This window comes from Misgurnus anguillicaudatus, chromosome 22, assembly GCF_027580225.2.
Source record: "Misgurnus anguillicaudatus chromosome 22, ASM2758022v2, whole genome shotgun sequence".
NCBI classification, from domain to species: Eukaryota; Metazoa; Chordata; class Actinopteri; order Cypriniformes; family Cobitidae; genus Misgurnus; species Misgurnus anguillicaudatus.
Genome location: NC_073358.2, coordinates 46,709,589 through 46,726,928, shown reverse-complemented (window position 1 = coordinate 46,726,928; position 17,340 = coordinate 46,709,589). Strand labels below are relative to the sequence as shown.

The 17,340-nt window shown below is 34.3% G+C and overlaps 1 protein-coding gene across 2 annotated transcripts in view; it reads left to right on the top strand.

Annotated features, from left to right (window-relative positions):
- The window catches only part of LOC129439729 (metal transporter CNNM4), a 46,090-nt gene that overhangs the window by 14,666 nt on the left and 14,084 nt on the right, over positions 1-17,340 (top strand). Inside the window, exons 2-6 of one of the 2 annotated variants that reach the window (XM_055198491.2) lie at positions 2,358-2,501; positions 2,925-3,059; positions 3,254-3,423; positions 15,492-15,588; positions 16,497-16,556. In XM_055198491.2, the coding sequence (XP_055054466.2) occupies positions 2,358-2,501; positions 2,925-3,059; positions 3,254-3,423; positions 15,492-15,588; positions 16,497-16,556 (606 nt within the window). The remainder of the gene's footprint in view (positions 1-2,357; positions 2,502-2,924; positions 3,060-3,253; positions 3,424-15,491; positions 15,589-16,496; positions 16,557-17,340) is intronic. The other variant, XM_055198492.2, reaches the window with a different exon arrangement.

Below are 17,340 nucleotides of genomic sequence, written 5' to 3'. Positions count from 1 at the left end.
CACAATAGTACTATCTAATTCAAAAATGTTATTTCTTATACTTTATTGCTTAGTTTTGTGATTACAGTGTTGAGAATTGCTAAAAGGAGTGTACTGGTCTTTGACTTGTTAGTATACTAGTAATTTTGAGTATATCAACATTTAAATGAAAGTCTGAATGTGTGATCGATGAAGTCAGGCCTGTGCTGTACAGTCTTTTTTATCTACATCCTGTCATGAGCAAATGTTTCTTAGATTGCAAACAGAGAGATTGCAGATAAGCAGACAAGTTCTTCTGTTCACTAACAAAAATATACCATCGTATTATGTTTTTGGATGTCCGAGTTCAGTAGTTGTTTTTTATGCATATATCATCATATTTGCATTCTTTTATGTACTTCAAAGTATTATTTAAATACAATAGTATATGAATATGGTAATTATTATCATATCAAAACAAAACCACACTATATATGAAGTACAATGCTTTTAACATGGTGCAATAGTAAATTCACCATCACAATACAGATGCGTTCTTTTATGTTTTATTGGTATTTATCTATTGGTGGTAATTATCTGTATGATGTGTACCATAGTATATGAATATGGTAATTAGTAGGGATGCACCGATATGGAAATTTTGGCCGATACCGATAACCGATAACTCTTTATATTTGGGCGCCTATATATATACTCTTCTTAAGCCCGCAACACGTGTCATCTTTGTGCTATGTCACAAAAAGCACCAATCAAACTCCACATGGCCAGTAATGAGCAAGTGAAATGGTTCAACAAACCAAAATAATCCATAATTTATCGGCTTTCATTTATCTGCCTAATTTTGCTATCAGACCGATAACCGATAATATTTAAAATAAGCAGTTATCGGCTGATAACGATATGTCGGCCGATATATCGTTCATCCCTAGTAATTAGTGATGCACCGATGTATCGGCCGCCGATATTTATCGGCCGATTTTTGAGGAATTTGAAACCATCGGCAATAGCACGAGAAAGGCCGATACCGATTGTTTATTAATTAACTGCATAATATGTAAAAAATAATATGTAAAAAATGAGGTAATGTTGTTAATAAAATAAATGCTTAATAGCAAAAACCACCTTTGAAGGTTGTCATGCTGTCTTATTATATTTGTTTTAGCTTAATTTGTGCCTCTCTTATTATGTTGGTCAGTTGAATGTTAATTAGATCCAATCCATGTTCAGTAAAAATAATTTGATGCAGATATAAACTAGCTAATAGACCAACTGTATAGTATTATATACAAGTGTTTAATATCGGTATCGGCCAGAAGTTGTCTGTTTAAATCGGTATCGGTATCAGCCCAAAAAATCTTATCGGTGCATCCCTAATGGTAATTAATCAGTAGCACGGTATATATACAAAGTGCATGGCCAGTAGCTTCTGATACCATGACTGTACCATGGTATTGTTGGGTTTTCTTGCAATAGGTTCATATTTTTATGTTTATATTAGGTTCTTTAAACACATTTGGCTATCTAAACACTTTTGGCATACTTTATGAGCTAAACTGGCATGGAAACTAGTAACTAAAAATGTGATAAATACTAGGTGAGACAACTATATAATGTTGAAGACTGTCTGTTTTTGACTGCACTAATGTGATAGATAATAGTTTTAGATAAAAATAGTTTTAATAAAATATGGTAAAATATATTATAGTAACATTTTACTATATTTAAATTAGGGATGCACCGATAGGATTTTTTTGGGCCGATACCGATTTAAACAGACAACTTCTGGCCGATACCGATATTAAACACTTGTATACGATACTATACAGCTGGTCTATTAGCTAGTTTATTTTTGCATCTAATTATTTTTACTGAACATGGATTGGATCTAATTAACATTCAACTGACCAACATAATAAGAGGGACACAAATTAAGCTAAAACAAATATAATAAGACAACCTTCAAAGGTGGTTTTTGCTATTCAGCATTTATTTTATTAATAACATTAATTAACTCATTTTTTTTTACATATAATGGATTTCTTTATACAGTTAATTAATAAACAATCGGTATCGGCCTCTCTCGTGCTATTGCCGATATGCCGATGGTTTCAAATTCATCAAAAATCGGCCGATAAATATCGGCGGCCGATACATCGGTGCATCACTAATTTAAATAAATAAAGTATTTTGCCCTTCACTGCTTCGGCTACTTATCATAATATATGTTGTTATGTCTATGCTATTTCCAGGTTGTTTCATATACTAAGTACACATTTTGGTAAACCGTGTTAACCTTTAGCTGTCTCTGTGTGTTTTTTGCACTATTCTCCCTGTGTGTTTTTTTCACCTAATGTTTTATGGTTTCTTTTTATTTGCAGGAAAATCACACTTGGCAATTGTTCAGAAAGTTAACAATGAAGGAGACGGAGATCCGTTTTATGAAGTGATGGGATTGGTCACTCTGGAAGATGTCATTGAGGAAATCATCAAATCAGAAATCTTGGACGAGTCTGACCAATACAGTAAGTGAACAGTATTTAAGTTTTTCTGTGTCGAACATGTTTGTGGCAAAAGTACAACTATTATTATCCGAAACATTAAAAAACTCGAAACTTTATAGAGATGCATCTTACAGACATACTTCCTCTTTGTGGGCCATTCCACGTGTCATGGGGTTTCACATGTTTTTCTAAATCACAAAGATATGTACTCAGCTTTTAAAATGCCACCCATGCAAACTTTAAAGAAATGGAGTTCAAATAGTACTGACCTTACAATTTTTTATGTTTTAACTCCAGTTTATTACTATACTATAGTTTATGCAATATATAACATACAGTATATATTAGTATTACAGCACTGTAAGTGTAAAATCTTAATGTTGCATGTTTTTTGAATACCACTTTCCAATATTTATCATAAACTTTTTCTCTGTTTCTTTGCAGCCGATAACCTCAACAGAAAGAAAGTGGCACACAATAAGAACAAACGAGACTTTTCGGCATTCAAACAAGAGAGTGAATCTAAAGTCAAGATCTCCTCTCAGCTGCTATTGGCCGCTCACCGCTTCCTTGCAACAGGTAAACAACCAATCACAGCCCTCTGCTAACTGACGGTACAAGAATACACATTTTATACATTTCTATTTTAAATATATTTTATAAATATGTGTGTTTTTTAGTAAAATCATAACCCTCTGGCCTTTGGCATTGCTAGCAACTTGCTTTAGTGGTGCTAAAGAAAATGTTATTGAAAACCTTTTTTGTCTCTCCAGAGGTTAATTTGTTCAGTCCATCTCAGATCTCTGAGAAGGTCCTTCTACGAATTCTTAAACACCCTGATGTGATCCAGGAGATCAAATTTAATGAAAACGACAAGAGTTCCCCACATCATTTCCTTTACCAGCGTGGCAAACCCATAGACTACTTCATTCTCATACTGCAGGTAACGACACCATATGATTTTCCTCAAAGCCTTATCTTTGCTGTTGGGTCAGGAAATGGAAGAAACCCAAAGCCAATTAGGCAGACAAGATGATTTAAGCTCTTTAAGACTACAGGCTTTGGGCATGTGGTTGACAACACACTCTGGAACCACACAGTAAATTGAGTATATGGTTGAGAGACATAGCAAACAAGACAATCCAGGTTTACAAGTAAAACTTTGTATTGAAATAAAATAAAATAAAATAAAATATTGAAATGCTTAGTGTAAGGCTTATAGGGAAAACTACAGCAATATAGTACAAGTAGTTCAAAATAGTACAAGTAGTACAAAAGAGTTCAAGTAGTTCAATGAGTTAAGTAAGAACAAAAAGAAGATATAAGTTAGTATTTACAATATAGTATACATATATTATCAGTCCCTCCAGAAAAACGCGATTATGCGATCGCATGATTCAGTGCATAATTAGCCAACGTCCACATATTTATGCAGCAGCATAAATTACAGATTTCCGTGCGCAAAAAATATGCGGGGCTTGCATGATTTCATAATCCCCGCATTTTCGTAGCATGAAGTAATGTTATTACGCGACATGAACATCAACCAAAAGCTGCAAACAGTTTTTGCAAGTTCCCGGAATTTTTCCAAGTTCCCGCAATTTCATAGTAAAATTGCATAAATATCCCGCATAATCCATAGCATTTTTTAAGAAAACGTGCCGCAAGATCAAGGATTTTTGCCTGCAACAATCACAAAAAACTCTGTGTTTTTCTGAAAGGACTATATACAGATATACTACCATGTGCAAAATATGTTTTCAAATTGCAGAAAATGATACTAATATTAAATGGTATAGTCACAATATATTAAAGGGGTCATATGACATTATCTAGCATATTTGGTGTAATCCAATATGTTTACATGGTTTAGGGTTAAGAAAACACATTATTTCCCACATTTGAAAGCGCATCATAGGACCGCTTTAACATATCAGATGTATGAAATGTATAAAAAGACTGAAAAAATTGTGCAGTCACAGCTGATTAACTAATCTACATTGTTTAAAACTATGAATTCGATGTTTGTAACATAAGGGAAAGCTTACATCTGTAGTCTCTGTTTAGTTAGCGATAATGATCTTGTAATCTAAAGGCCGCAGTGTAGTCCATTTTTTATATGTACAATTGTACATGTGCAATTTTCATCATCAGATGAGTGCATGCATAACATTTCTTAAATCCTGGTCGCGCATGCGCCTACAGGAGAATGTAGTATGTAGCCCAGGCCATGCTCTGCATTTGGTCGCAATGCGCATTTGTTGAACGTCTCTGTATACGTACCAGTCAAATAAACTATACTTCGAAGGCTGTACGTTCGACCGTGCGCATACATTCGCGTGCACATACAAAAACGGACTATACTCCGTGCTGAAGGCCCTGTGTCCACCGAAGCGTTTAAATGCGGCTGAAAACGGCAGACGATGCGGACTGGGGCGCTTGGCAGCGTTTCTTCAGCTGAGCGCTTAAGTTGATCCTTCTGTTTATCAGTTGTGGTACAATGCGCCTGGTTGTTTGGTGTGGTATTGTCCCACTCCTCCTCCAGAAAATTTTTTCTTGAATTTTAAAGAATTAACCATTTTCTAAAAGTAATAATTTCTCCTCACTGAAGTTGAAAAACTACTTTATTCATCACGTATATCATTATTCATTACCTCATTCCAACACGTTCTCATTTCTAACATATCACATATTGACGTTTGGTCAGCGTCCCATCTGCGCCACTTTTTAACGCAGAGGGTTTTTTTTACGTGCACTTCATTGGATTTGTTTGTCTAATGCATCAGATCAACATGCAGTTATTTCTTTTCTTTGCATTTGTAAAAGTAGACATTATATAGATATCATTTAAATATATATATATATATATATATATATATATATATATATATATATATATATATATATATATATATATATATATTTATAGTTTTTTGGAGCCTTCCCTAAACCTACCTGATTCTCGACAATAAAAACGTGTTGCTTATTCTCTATCTCTGAAGTTTGTTATGGTGTTATTGTCCTCTAAATAATCATTAGTTCATTCAAATCATATTGGTTAAACATCACCCGCCGCTTTAGCAGACCTCACAGATGACAACAATAAACTTGATTCTTTTTTCGGCAAATTCATGATCTTTGTTCTTTGAACTGTTATGGATTTAACTTGTCAACAGTGATTAACAAACTGCTCTTGTAAAATATCGAAATACCAAGAAATTCATTAATATGTTATAAAGTGCAACAGTTTGATGCTATTAGATATGTGTGGCATCTGTTTTTCATTATTTATAATTTAAAGCAGCTTTGCAGGATTTCCTGCATTATTCGTATAATTATTTCATAAATAATGTGCCTGCAAGTAGACTTCCCAGCATGGAGACTTTTCCTGGCTGGCATCAGTTAAAGACGACCTTCAAGACGTCAAGCTGAGAGCAGGCAGATTGACCTTCATCAAAGATTCATGCTTTTTCTCAGAGGTGTCAGTCTTTGTGTTAAAGACTTCTTTTAATGCACTTCACATACACCCACATATATCTTTGATCCATGTTATGCCCAAGGGGATAAATTGCAGTCGAGAAATTTATTAAAATTTTATTTGAAGTAAAAAAAATTAGGACTGGAAGCAATACAGGATAAAATCTATATGAATAACCTGATCTCACAGGAATTTGTAACTTTTGTATGAAATTGTGATGTTACTTGTGCATCATACGATGCAAATCGTGCAATTATTAGAAAAAGCAATAATGAAGCCCACCCATAAACATATTAAAATGTATGAATGAGATACGAATTTATACCAATTATATTTAAGGAGACAGCAAGACAGTACAGGGTGAAGAAAGGGGTAAGAGATCGGCAAAGGACTTTGAGCCTGGATTTCAACTCGCGTTGTCGAAAGTGCGTCTCAACCATATTTTGCAGTACTGCTCTCTACACCATCATTTATTGGTTGTTGTTTTAATGTGCATTGTTAGTACAAAAACTTAATCTAATTTTAAGACGCGAAAAACCTCAAGACACAAAATGAGACTCATGTTTACATTTGGATGAGCTAACCCCACAAAAAATATGATGCACCTTACTTTTTGAGCGTGGGATAAAATTCAGAGAGCGGGAGGCTGCGGTCGCATTATCTGCACACAAATACTTGAAAGATGATCGTTGCACAACATAAGTACTGTTGTTAGTTACTCAGACAAAGACTTTTAATTCTCACACACAGTAATTTTGAAGTGCGTGCTCGGCCTCCCACGTAATGTGACGGTGAATTATTGACAGTTCTGATGCTGAGGAAGGTTATTGAGTGATGTAAACTAACCAGAGACCATCTGTAGGCGCACGCACACAAATAAACATTATTTTCAACACCTCAGTTATTTACAAAACCCAAACGCCTGGAATTGCAGTCTTACCGGGTGTGAGAACATTGCACACAGAGGTAAATTGGGACATTTTAAGTAGGAAAGATTTAAAAATAAAGAAATTAAAATGTATAAAATCATATAAATAATCCTGTGAAATGTAAAAATTATTTTTGCTTTAGATATAAATAGCTTTAGAGATAAATTTGATAAAAGTAGGGATGATCTGTTCAGGATTTTTGCAGCCGATACGGAGTAACGATTTGTTGTCTTCATGACTGGCCGATACCAATGCCCAATGAATTTAATATGCCTTTAAAAAGGCTTATTTCTGTTAAAAGTAATGAAATTAAAACACTTCACAGTCTTTAGTGTATGAATTAAATATACACACATTCGTATAAACTACAACAGTTCTTCAGTCAAGAGCAGAGAGTGATTTTACTGAGAGATGAATTATAGGTTTCTGTAGCTTTAAGACGTGAGAGAGATCGCTCTGTACACATGCATTGATGACAGGCTGTCTTTTTGCGTGCATGTCAGGTGTACACGGACAAAAGCAGTTGTGGGTAAAATGAAAGTTTAAACTGTCAAAACTTTAAAATGCATGCAAATACTAAACTCGGCATGAGGATGCAATTGTCTGCGATGTGTTGTGTACGCTGTTTGAAGGGATGTGAAGACGCTTCGCGCTGTTAGGACCAGCGCATGTCGAAAAAGACATTCAAATTTGTAGGTCGCACATAAGCAACAGATTGTAAAAATGCTCGCACTGCGTCTCCAATTGTGGCCACATTCAGGAGCCCTGTGATGACAAAAGTAAACAGAAAGATCGGTTCATGAGATCGACCAGTAGCGATCGGGGCATCCCTAGATAAACGTGTGCTAAACGCAACAAAAACCCCCTTTGTTAATATTTGGGACTTGATTTTAAATGTTTAAAAATAAATCCATCACTTTGTATAAAAACATTGCACCCAGGGGTCTTATAAAATTATAAAATTCACATTAACATTTGGGAGTGTGACAAATTTGTCCCCACCCAGACATTTCCTAAATATGGCAAAAGTCAAATATTTTCAACTTTGATTAACAGTTTATAAATTGATTATTATACATTTTGCATTTTAGAGTTTTAAAACAAATGTTTTCTATATCACGGTGATATAGGAAACATTTAGCATTTTGGTATTTAAAAGAATTACTTTATTTGATTAGCAGCTGATTAATATATTAGCAAATAGTTTACATGATTTTTGCATGTAAAACATTGCACCCAGGGGCGAGGGGGGCATTTTTTAGTAGTAAAGATGAAAAATTAAATGAATTAAATCTTTTAACATTATAAAATTTTATAATCTTGAAAATGCAAACTATTTTGGGGTTTTATGTACCTTTAGTGACAAATTTGCCCCCAGAAGTTTGCTAAATATTACAAAACCTCAATTTGGGAATAATTAGGACTTTAATTAATTAATCGATTAACAAATGCATGTTTTTGTTTTACTTGTAAAATGCTAAAAGTTTTGTAAATCACTGTGTGAGACCCAAGAGCGAGGCGGACATTTTCACTAGTAAAGATTCAAAAATAAATTTAATTTATTATAAAATGTAAAACACCACTTTGGGAATATTTGGGACTTTATTTAATTAACATTTGACAATGCTAAGCATGTTTTTTATTCTAAAATGCACATTTTCTATATAGGTATTTGTAAAGACTATTATATTGTAACAAAATAAATCTTTTTTTTGCTAGGCCGTGTTAATCTAGATGTTTATTGTCAAACTATTAGACAGAGACAAGCCTTTACAGGGGCGAGGGGGACATTTTTTAGTAGTAAAGATGAAAAAATAAATGAATTAAATCTTTTAACATTATAAAACCTTATAATCTTGCAAATGCAAACTATTTGGGGGTCTAGTGACAAATTTGCCCCCAGAAGTTAGCTAAATATTACAAAACCTCAATTTGGGAATAATTAGGACTTTAATTAATCGATTAACAAATGCATGTTTTTGTTTTTCTTGTAAAATGCTAAAAGTTTTGTAAATCACTGTGTGAGACCCAAGAGCGAGGCGGACATTTTCACTAGTAAAGACTCAAAAATAAATTTAATTTATTATAAAATGTAAAACACCACTTTGGGAATATTTGGGACTTTATTTAATTAACATTTGACAATGCTAAGCATGTTTTTTATTCTAAAATGCACATTTTCTATATAGGTTTTTATAAAGACTATTATATTGTAACAAAATATATATATTGTTTTGCTAGGCCGTGTTAATCTAGATGTTTATTGTCAAACTATTAGACAGAGACAAGCATTTACAGGGGCGAGGGGGACTTTTTTAGTAGTAAAGATGAAAAAATAAATGAATTAAATCTTTTAACATTATAAAACCTTATAATCTTGCAAATGCAAACTATTTTGGGGTCTAGTGACAAATTTGCCCCCAGAAGTTAGCTAAATATTACAAAACCTCAATTTGGGAATAATTAGGACTTTAATTAATCGATTAACAAATGCATGTTTTTGTTTTACTTGTAAAATGCTAAAAGTTTTGTAAATCACTGTGTGAGACCCAAGAGCGAGGCGGACATTTTCACTAGTAAAGATTCAAAAATAAATTTAATTTATTATAAAATGTAAAACACCACTTTGGGAATATTTGGGACTTTATTTAATTAACATTTGACAATGCTAAGCATGTTTTTTATTCTAAAATGCACATTTTCTATATAGGTTTTTATAAAGACTATTATATTGTAACAAAATATATATATTGTTTTGCTAGGCCGTGTTAATCTAGATGTTTATTGTCAAACTATTAGACAGAGACAAGCATTTACAGGGGCGAGGGGGACTTTTTTAGTAGTAAAGATGAAAAAATAAATGAATTAAATCTTTTAACATTATAAAACCTTATAATCTTGAAAATGCAAACTATTTTGGGGTTTTATGTACCTTTAGTGACAAATTTGCCCCCAGAAGTTTGCTAAATATTACAAAACCTCAATTTGGGAATAATTAGGACTTTAATTAATTAATCGATTAACAAATGCATGTTTTTGTTTTTCTTGTAAAATGCTAAAAGTTTTGTAAATCACTGTGTGAGACCCAAGAGCGAGGTGGACATTTTCACTAGTAAAGATTCAAAAATAAATTTAATTTATTATAAAATGTAAAACACCACTTTGGGAATATTTGGGACTTTATTTAATTAACATTTGACAATGCTAAGCATGTTTTTTATTCTAAAATGCACATTTTCTATATAGGTATTTGTAAAGACTATTATATTGTAACAAAAGAAATCTCTTTTTTTTTGCTAGGCTGTGTTAATCTAGATGTTTATTGTCAAACTATTAGACAGAGACAAGCATTTACATTTGGCAGACGCTTTTATCCAAAGTATTACAGTGCATTATACATTTTTTATCAGTATGTGTGGTCCCTGAGTTTAAACTCATGACCTTTTGCACTGCTAACGCAATGCTCTACCACTGAGCTATACATAAACATGCATTAAGTTTATGATTGACGAATGTAAACTTTTCCCTTTGTTTAGCCAACACACAAATATGATCTGCAATATGTTGCTTCCTCCAAAACCTGATTAGTAAAACCATTTGAGGAAACCAATTGTCTTAAACCTTTTACGTTTTAAAGCATATAATATGAGAACTTTGAACTCCACATATGCATTTATATTTAATTTCGCAGTACTCATATGTATGTGTTTTAAAACGTAAATAGTTTGAGGTAATCGGTTTTCTCAAATGGTATGAGTTGGATTTGTGTATGAAGTAGCCCAAGGTCAGGACAGACCATTTAATGACCATCTCTTAATTTCTGTTCATTGCCCTGCAGGTTGTCTCAGCAAGGTCAGTTCGTATTCGTGTAATTGATCTGCTCTTTCCAGAAAAACAGGAATCACTGTGGCTGCTTTAATATCCTCCCTGCAAACAAGCGTGTGTGTATCAACAGTGAGATGCTTTGTGCTCTTCGCTGTGTAATATCAGTCACTCGGTGGTGTTCGGCCCGTTTTTCGACCTTGTGTGTGGGAGCGTCATTGTTGTCCAAGAGAGGATTTACTGTTCTGCGGTTCTCACATTCCTCTCGGTCAGCACTCACACACTCTTATCGTTTTAATTCAGCCGTGGCCTTCCTAGTCTGTTTAACACCTGCTTGTTTTCGACTCTGTGGTCATTTGTTCGTCTGGCCACCTTTTGTGTTTTTGAATAGACTCTGAGCTGGCGACACTTTCAGACAAAATACTTGTGTGTAAGTCAAATCCGTTTCATTAATTTGTTTTGGAAACTTTTTTTTATTTGTTGATTTAAAGTAGGAGAAAACCTATATTTACAGTAGATATGGATTTGGTAAAATTTGCTAAATATGAAAACTTTGTGAAAATGTTTTCTATAGCACATTGTGTGAGAAGATTGCACCCAGGGGTGATGGGGGCTTTTTTGTGATAAAAAATAAGGAAATTAAAACATTATAAAATCTCAGTAAATTTTATAATTAATCGATTAACAAACACGAAACAAAAACTAAATAAATAAAACAATACAATTCTGACTTTTTATTTGTGTTTATCATGAGATTATGAACAAATACAATACATGTATATACTAGTCAACATTGGAAGTTAATCAAATGACAGGAATGGTTATTGGGTATTGGTTTTAAGATAAGGTTTATGAAAGGTTTTAATCCACTTCAAATGTTGACTAGTGTATAAATATAATCAATATAAATATGTGTGTTTTATGTAAAATTAGACAATTTTTATCAATTTACTAAAGTATGGGTAATGGAACAAAAAATGTAAAAAAATATCATAAACATGTTTTTCTAAAAAGCAAAATTTAGTTATTTATAAAGGGCATTATATCATCATAAAAGATTTCTATAGTAATGGTAATCTTTGTTTTTTCTTGGCTGTATGTGTATTCGAGAATGTTTATTGTTGACCTAGACAGAGACAAGCATTTACATTGATGGCTTTTGGATTTGACTATATTCGTCTATATATTCAAATACGTCTGAAGTCATATAATGACGTGGTGCTTTAAACCATTATTTGTTGAACATTTAACCCTCCTCTTGAAAATCATTTGTGTTTAGATGTTTAAATATGCCTCATCCGGACACATTGCATCAGAATTGACATCAGTGATCGTGAACGGCACTTTGTGTGTTTCATTAATGATCACAACATGCTAAGTTTGAACACTGTGTATTATATAATACAACAGAACATAGTTCATAATTTGTCTTTTTTCTGATTTCTATACCGTTTCTAATGTTATTACTGCCTGTGCTTATCTACAGTATATTTACTTACATTGCAACAATGCAAAATTGAGAAAAGCGCTATAGAAATAAATCTGGTTTGAAGTATGCAACAGTGCAAATCAAAACATGGATAACTAAGTATTAAATAATTATTTTGCACAGGGCCCTATTTTAACGATCTAAGCGCATTCCACTTTTGCTAATTTAATGACATGAAAATGGTTTTTGCGCCAAGCGCACGGCCTAAAAGGGTTGCTCCTATTCTCCTAATGAGTAATGGCTGTGTTTTGGGCGTAACATGCAATAAACCAATGAGAGAATCAGCTCTCATACCCATTAAAAGCCAGTTGCACCTGGCGCTATGTTTAATTCCTATTTAGATGACGGACTTCAGGGTGGTTTCCCGGACAGGGATTAGCTTAAGCCAGAACTAGAACTTAGTTTAATTAGGAAATATAACTAGTTTTAACAAACGTGCCTTACTAAAAACATTACTTATGTGCATTTTGAGGCAAAACAAAGGGCAGTGATGTATTTTAAGATATGTCAGTGCAAGTTGTTTTCAGTTTGGACAGCTCTTACATTTATTTTAGTCTAGGACTGGTCTAATCCCTGTCCGGGAAACCGCCCCTTTGTAAACTGAAAAACTAAGCGAAGGAAGAAGACAACCAGTTCAAGAATAATGTTAAATTTCTTTGTTGTTTTCATTTTTATTGAAATTGTGTTTTTTTACTAAAACCTTTAAAAGGCGTTTTCTTTCAATCATAAAAACTATCGCGTGCGCCCATGAAACTATCGCATGCGCACGTGAAACTATCGTGTTTAGTTTTGCCTGCGCATGTAAAAGTAACGCGCGAGCATGCGAAACTTTGCATGCACACACGTAAAAGCAAAACGAGAAAGTTTCACTTGTGCACGAGAAAGTTGCATGTGTGCACGCGAAACTACATTTTTTAAAACAATTCTGCACATGAAAGTTTCACATAAGCTCATGAAACTAAACGTTCGATTTTTTGACTCCAATGTCACCTTAGGGGCTCAGTAGTTTCAGCACTCGGACAGCGCCATGTTTTTTTTAAAAAGCATTACATAAAAACGGTTCTCATCTCACCATATCCACAGGTACAGAGTCATCATATACAATAAACCCGTGGGGTAGCATATAAAACTTTTAAAAATAGATTTATTTAAAGCAAAACATTTATTTACTTACCAGTCTGCAGGTGAAGCAGCTCTTTATGCCTTCTAACGTCTCATAATCGATCCTCATTTATGTCCAAGAGACTCAATAATAATCTTTTACATTTGAATCCTATTTTTATATTTTAAAACGTTAATGTGCTGCTGCGCATCCATGTGATAAGCAAACGCGCGCTGTCGTCCCGTTTATAGGCGCATAGCGTGCTCATTAAATAACAAAAAAAAATTGCGTATCGTAGTCTATTTACTTGCCTCAAAATAGCAACGTGCCAACAATGTGTCTGAACACTCCTTGTTTTCAGACCAGAACGCCCATGGGTGCAAAATTTGGCGCAAATGCATTTACTATTTAAACAACGTGGCTCTAAACGCGGAAATGATCTTTGCGCCGGGTTGAAACTATCAAAAGACACTTGCGCTGCATTGCGCCGGGTGTATGATAGAGCCTATAGTGTGGATTCAGAAGTCTTTAAATACAGCATGTAGTAAAGTATATATGCAGTTCTTTTAGTTTTACCCTACGCTTTTAAAAATAAAGGTGCAACAAAGGGTACTTCGCAGTGATGTCATGTCATTTTAGTTAAAGTTCTTATAGTCTGTACATCTGTTTGACGTCAGATAACTATTCTGTGGATGTTAAAGGATTAGTCCATTTTCTTAAAAGAAAAATCCAGATAATTTACTCACCACCATGTCATCCAAAATGTTGATGTCTTTCTTTGTTCAGTCGAGAAGAAATTATGTTTTTTGAGGAAAACATTGCAGGATTTTTCTCATTTTAATGGACTTTAATAGAGCCCATCATTTAATACTTAACTTAACACGTAACAGTTTTTTTCAACGGAGTTTCAAAGGACTATAAACAATCCCAAACGAGGCATAAGGGTCTTGTCTAGCGAAACGATTGTCATTTTTGACAAGAAAAATAAAAAATATGTACTTTTAAACCACAACTTTTCGTCTAGGTCCGGTCTAGCGCGACCTAACGTAAATGCGTAGTGACGTAGGGAGGTCACGTGTTACATATATAAAACGCACATTTGCGGACCATTGTAAACAATAAACTGACACAAAGACATGAATTAGTATCAGTTGACATACAACAACGTAGGAACGGTCCTCTTTCAAGACACTTGTAAACACTGGGGCGGAGTTTCGCGGTCGTCCTCTGTGACCTCTTGACATCATGACGTATTGCGTGGGGTCAGCTGGCGCATCACGACCGGATCTACATGACGAGAAGTTGTGCTTTAAAAGTGTATATTTGTTATTTTTCTTGTCAAAAATGACAATCGTTTTGCTAGATAAGACCCTTATGCCTCGTTTGGGATTGTTTATAGTCCTTTGAAAATTCGTTGAAAAAAACTGTTAAAGGAACAGTATGTAGGATTGTGGCCAAAACTGGTATTGCAATAACAAAACTTGTGGCTAAAACTGGTACTGCAATCACACAACTGATGGCCAATACACAACATGACAACATAAACATCAGTTGAGGGCTGCAACTCCACTTTTTAAATGCCAATATCCTGGCCGGACTGCTGTTGTCAGTGATATAAGTATTTGAAATGAAAATGATTTCTTATTGTCTAGTGACATATCAGGGCCATTTTATGATTAATTGATATCAATTTCTTACATACTGTTCCTTTAAGTGTTGAGTTAAGTATTAAATGTTGGGCTCTATTAAAGTCCATTAAAATGAGAAAAATCCTGCAATGTTTTCCTCAAAAAACATAATTCACATCAACATTTTGGATGACATGGTGGTGAGTAAATTATCTGGATTTTTCTTTTAAGAAGATGGACTAATCCTTTAATAGAATATAAAGCCTGACAAAGACCCTTAATGGGACCTTTATTATTAGGAAGAACATGAAGGTGTGTGAATGATGACCCTGTTATATTTTTTGCTGAACAACCACTTAAATACTACACTCAGGGTCCCCACGGGTCATAACATTTCTGGAATATCATGGAATTTTAAAAGTTCTGTTCCAGACATTGAAAGGGAATTTTGGATTATTAAAGATTATGTTTGTCGCTTAAAATTTTTGTTTGCATTTATGTTATTTGCTTGCCTAATGTGTTTGTTTGTTAAAGCACCCATGATTGTTTATTTTTGTGCATAGGGCCGTGTGGAAGTGGAGGCTGGAAATGAAAATATGAAGTTTGAAACCGGACCTTTCTCTTACTATGGTGTCATGGCTTTGAGTGCTCCAGCATTAGGTGAGGCAAACAGGAACACTATGACAACCAACACTTTTATCCTTAAACTCCTGTCCGCTTTCAACAATGACTTCAAAATGGGATTTTTGGGCTGCATACCTCCTAATATTTATTATCAGCATGCATTAAACAAAATAATGATATTGAAGAAATACAGTCATATATAGTCTGTTTAAAGACTATCTACTACATTTCTGAATTGTGTCTGTGTGTGGGCAAGCGGTAGGTGGTCATGTTTGTATCTGTGTGCATTATCCTATACACCACATTATTAAAGGGTTTAAGAAAAGATGGGAACAGCGTGACATTAAAGCGATGCTCGGCTTTGCCACTAATCACTCAAAATTATAAATGATCTCACGAGGGATGCTGGGACTTTTACAGACCACCCGTCTTTTCTTGTTATAGACTTTGTAATAAATAAAGCAGTCAGTTATCCCCATCTAGTGGCCTTGTTTAGTAGGTCGACAGCTTCCTTTTAAATAAGGTTAGATTAGGTTATCATCATTGTGCAGAGTACAAGTATAAAGCCAATGAAATGCATTTAGCATCTAACCTGACGTGCAAATAGGCATACACGTGTGTGTGTGTATATACAATAAAGATTATGTTATGGCATGCAAAGTTACGAAGTTATAAGTCCAACTTAACGTACATGACTACAGATGCAAAGTGCAGATACTGTATTAGAGATCAGGTATCTTATTTTAAAGGACAGTTAGTGCCAAAATATTTCATTTGATGACATCTTTTAGGGTTATTATGAGGGTTCATGTTGGTATTGTGTCTTTCTGTGTATCTCATAAATGCCCACTGTATCTTGTTCCTCACGTTTTCCTGTACCACCCACCATCTTCTAAACCTCAATCCCATTTCTACGTGCTTCTCTCTCCCCCTTTCGCCCTCAGTGAATGTGTCTCGTTATCATCGGTCTTATAAGAGATGCTCTATCTTCTCCCGTTTCCCAGGTAACCGTCGGCATGTCGGGGTCTTTAACCACTGACCCGGGGGGGTTTGGGGTGGATCTGATTAACAGTGGTAGTTTTTATAGAAATAACCCTTAAGTGCGGTTTAATTTGCACCTGCTAGTGTGTAGGAAATAGATATCACTGGAGAATTAAATGGGTGTGAACACAATAACGTGACAGTTAGATCTAATGTCTAACTTAGACGTCGAACGAATCTAACACACCTGCCTTCTCCGAACTCTGTGTTGTTTAACGGAACGGGTGATCAATAAGTATAGAATAGCTTTAGGAGACTTTAGATTCACTCAGTAAATGAAAGTCTTCTGAAGCAATTCAATACTTTAGTGTGATCAACAGAATGAAAGTTGGACCAACATGAGGGTAAGTAAAAACAGGACATTTTTCTGAGTTTTTCCTTCCAGCTTAACAAAAGAAAGAGTTTGTAAGGATTATTTGATTAAATTTTTTTATTTTTGGGTGAACTATTCATTTGAAGCTACTCTTGGTTGCTATACAGAAAGTGTACCAGTGGGGGGCAATAAATGTGTTCGTATCAGTGGAAGTCAAAAAGTTCCACTCATGTAAAATGATATTGTAGACATGGGGGGCTTAGCCCAAATCTAGGGGTTTCAAGGCATGGATATTTTTTCACCATTTATGGCAGCTTTATAACCAATTTTTTAATCAAAGTGTTGTCTGTATTATAATTTTGAAACTGTTACATAACAAATTCTGACAATAACATTTTAACTTCTCTTATCCAAAAATTAGCAAAATATTTTTG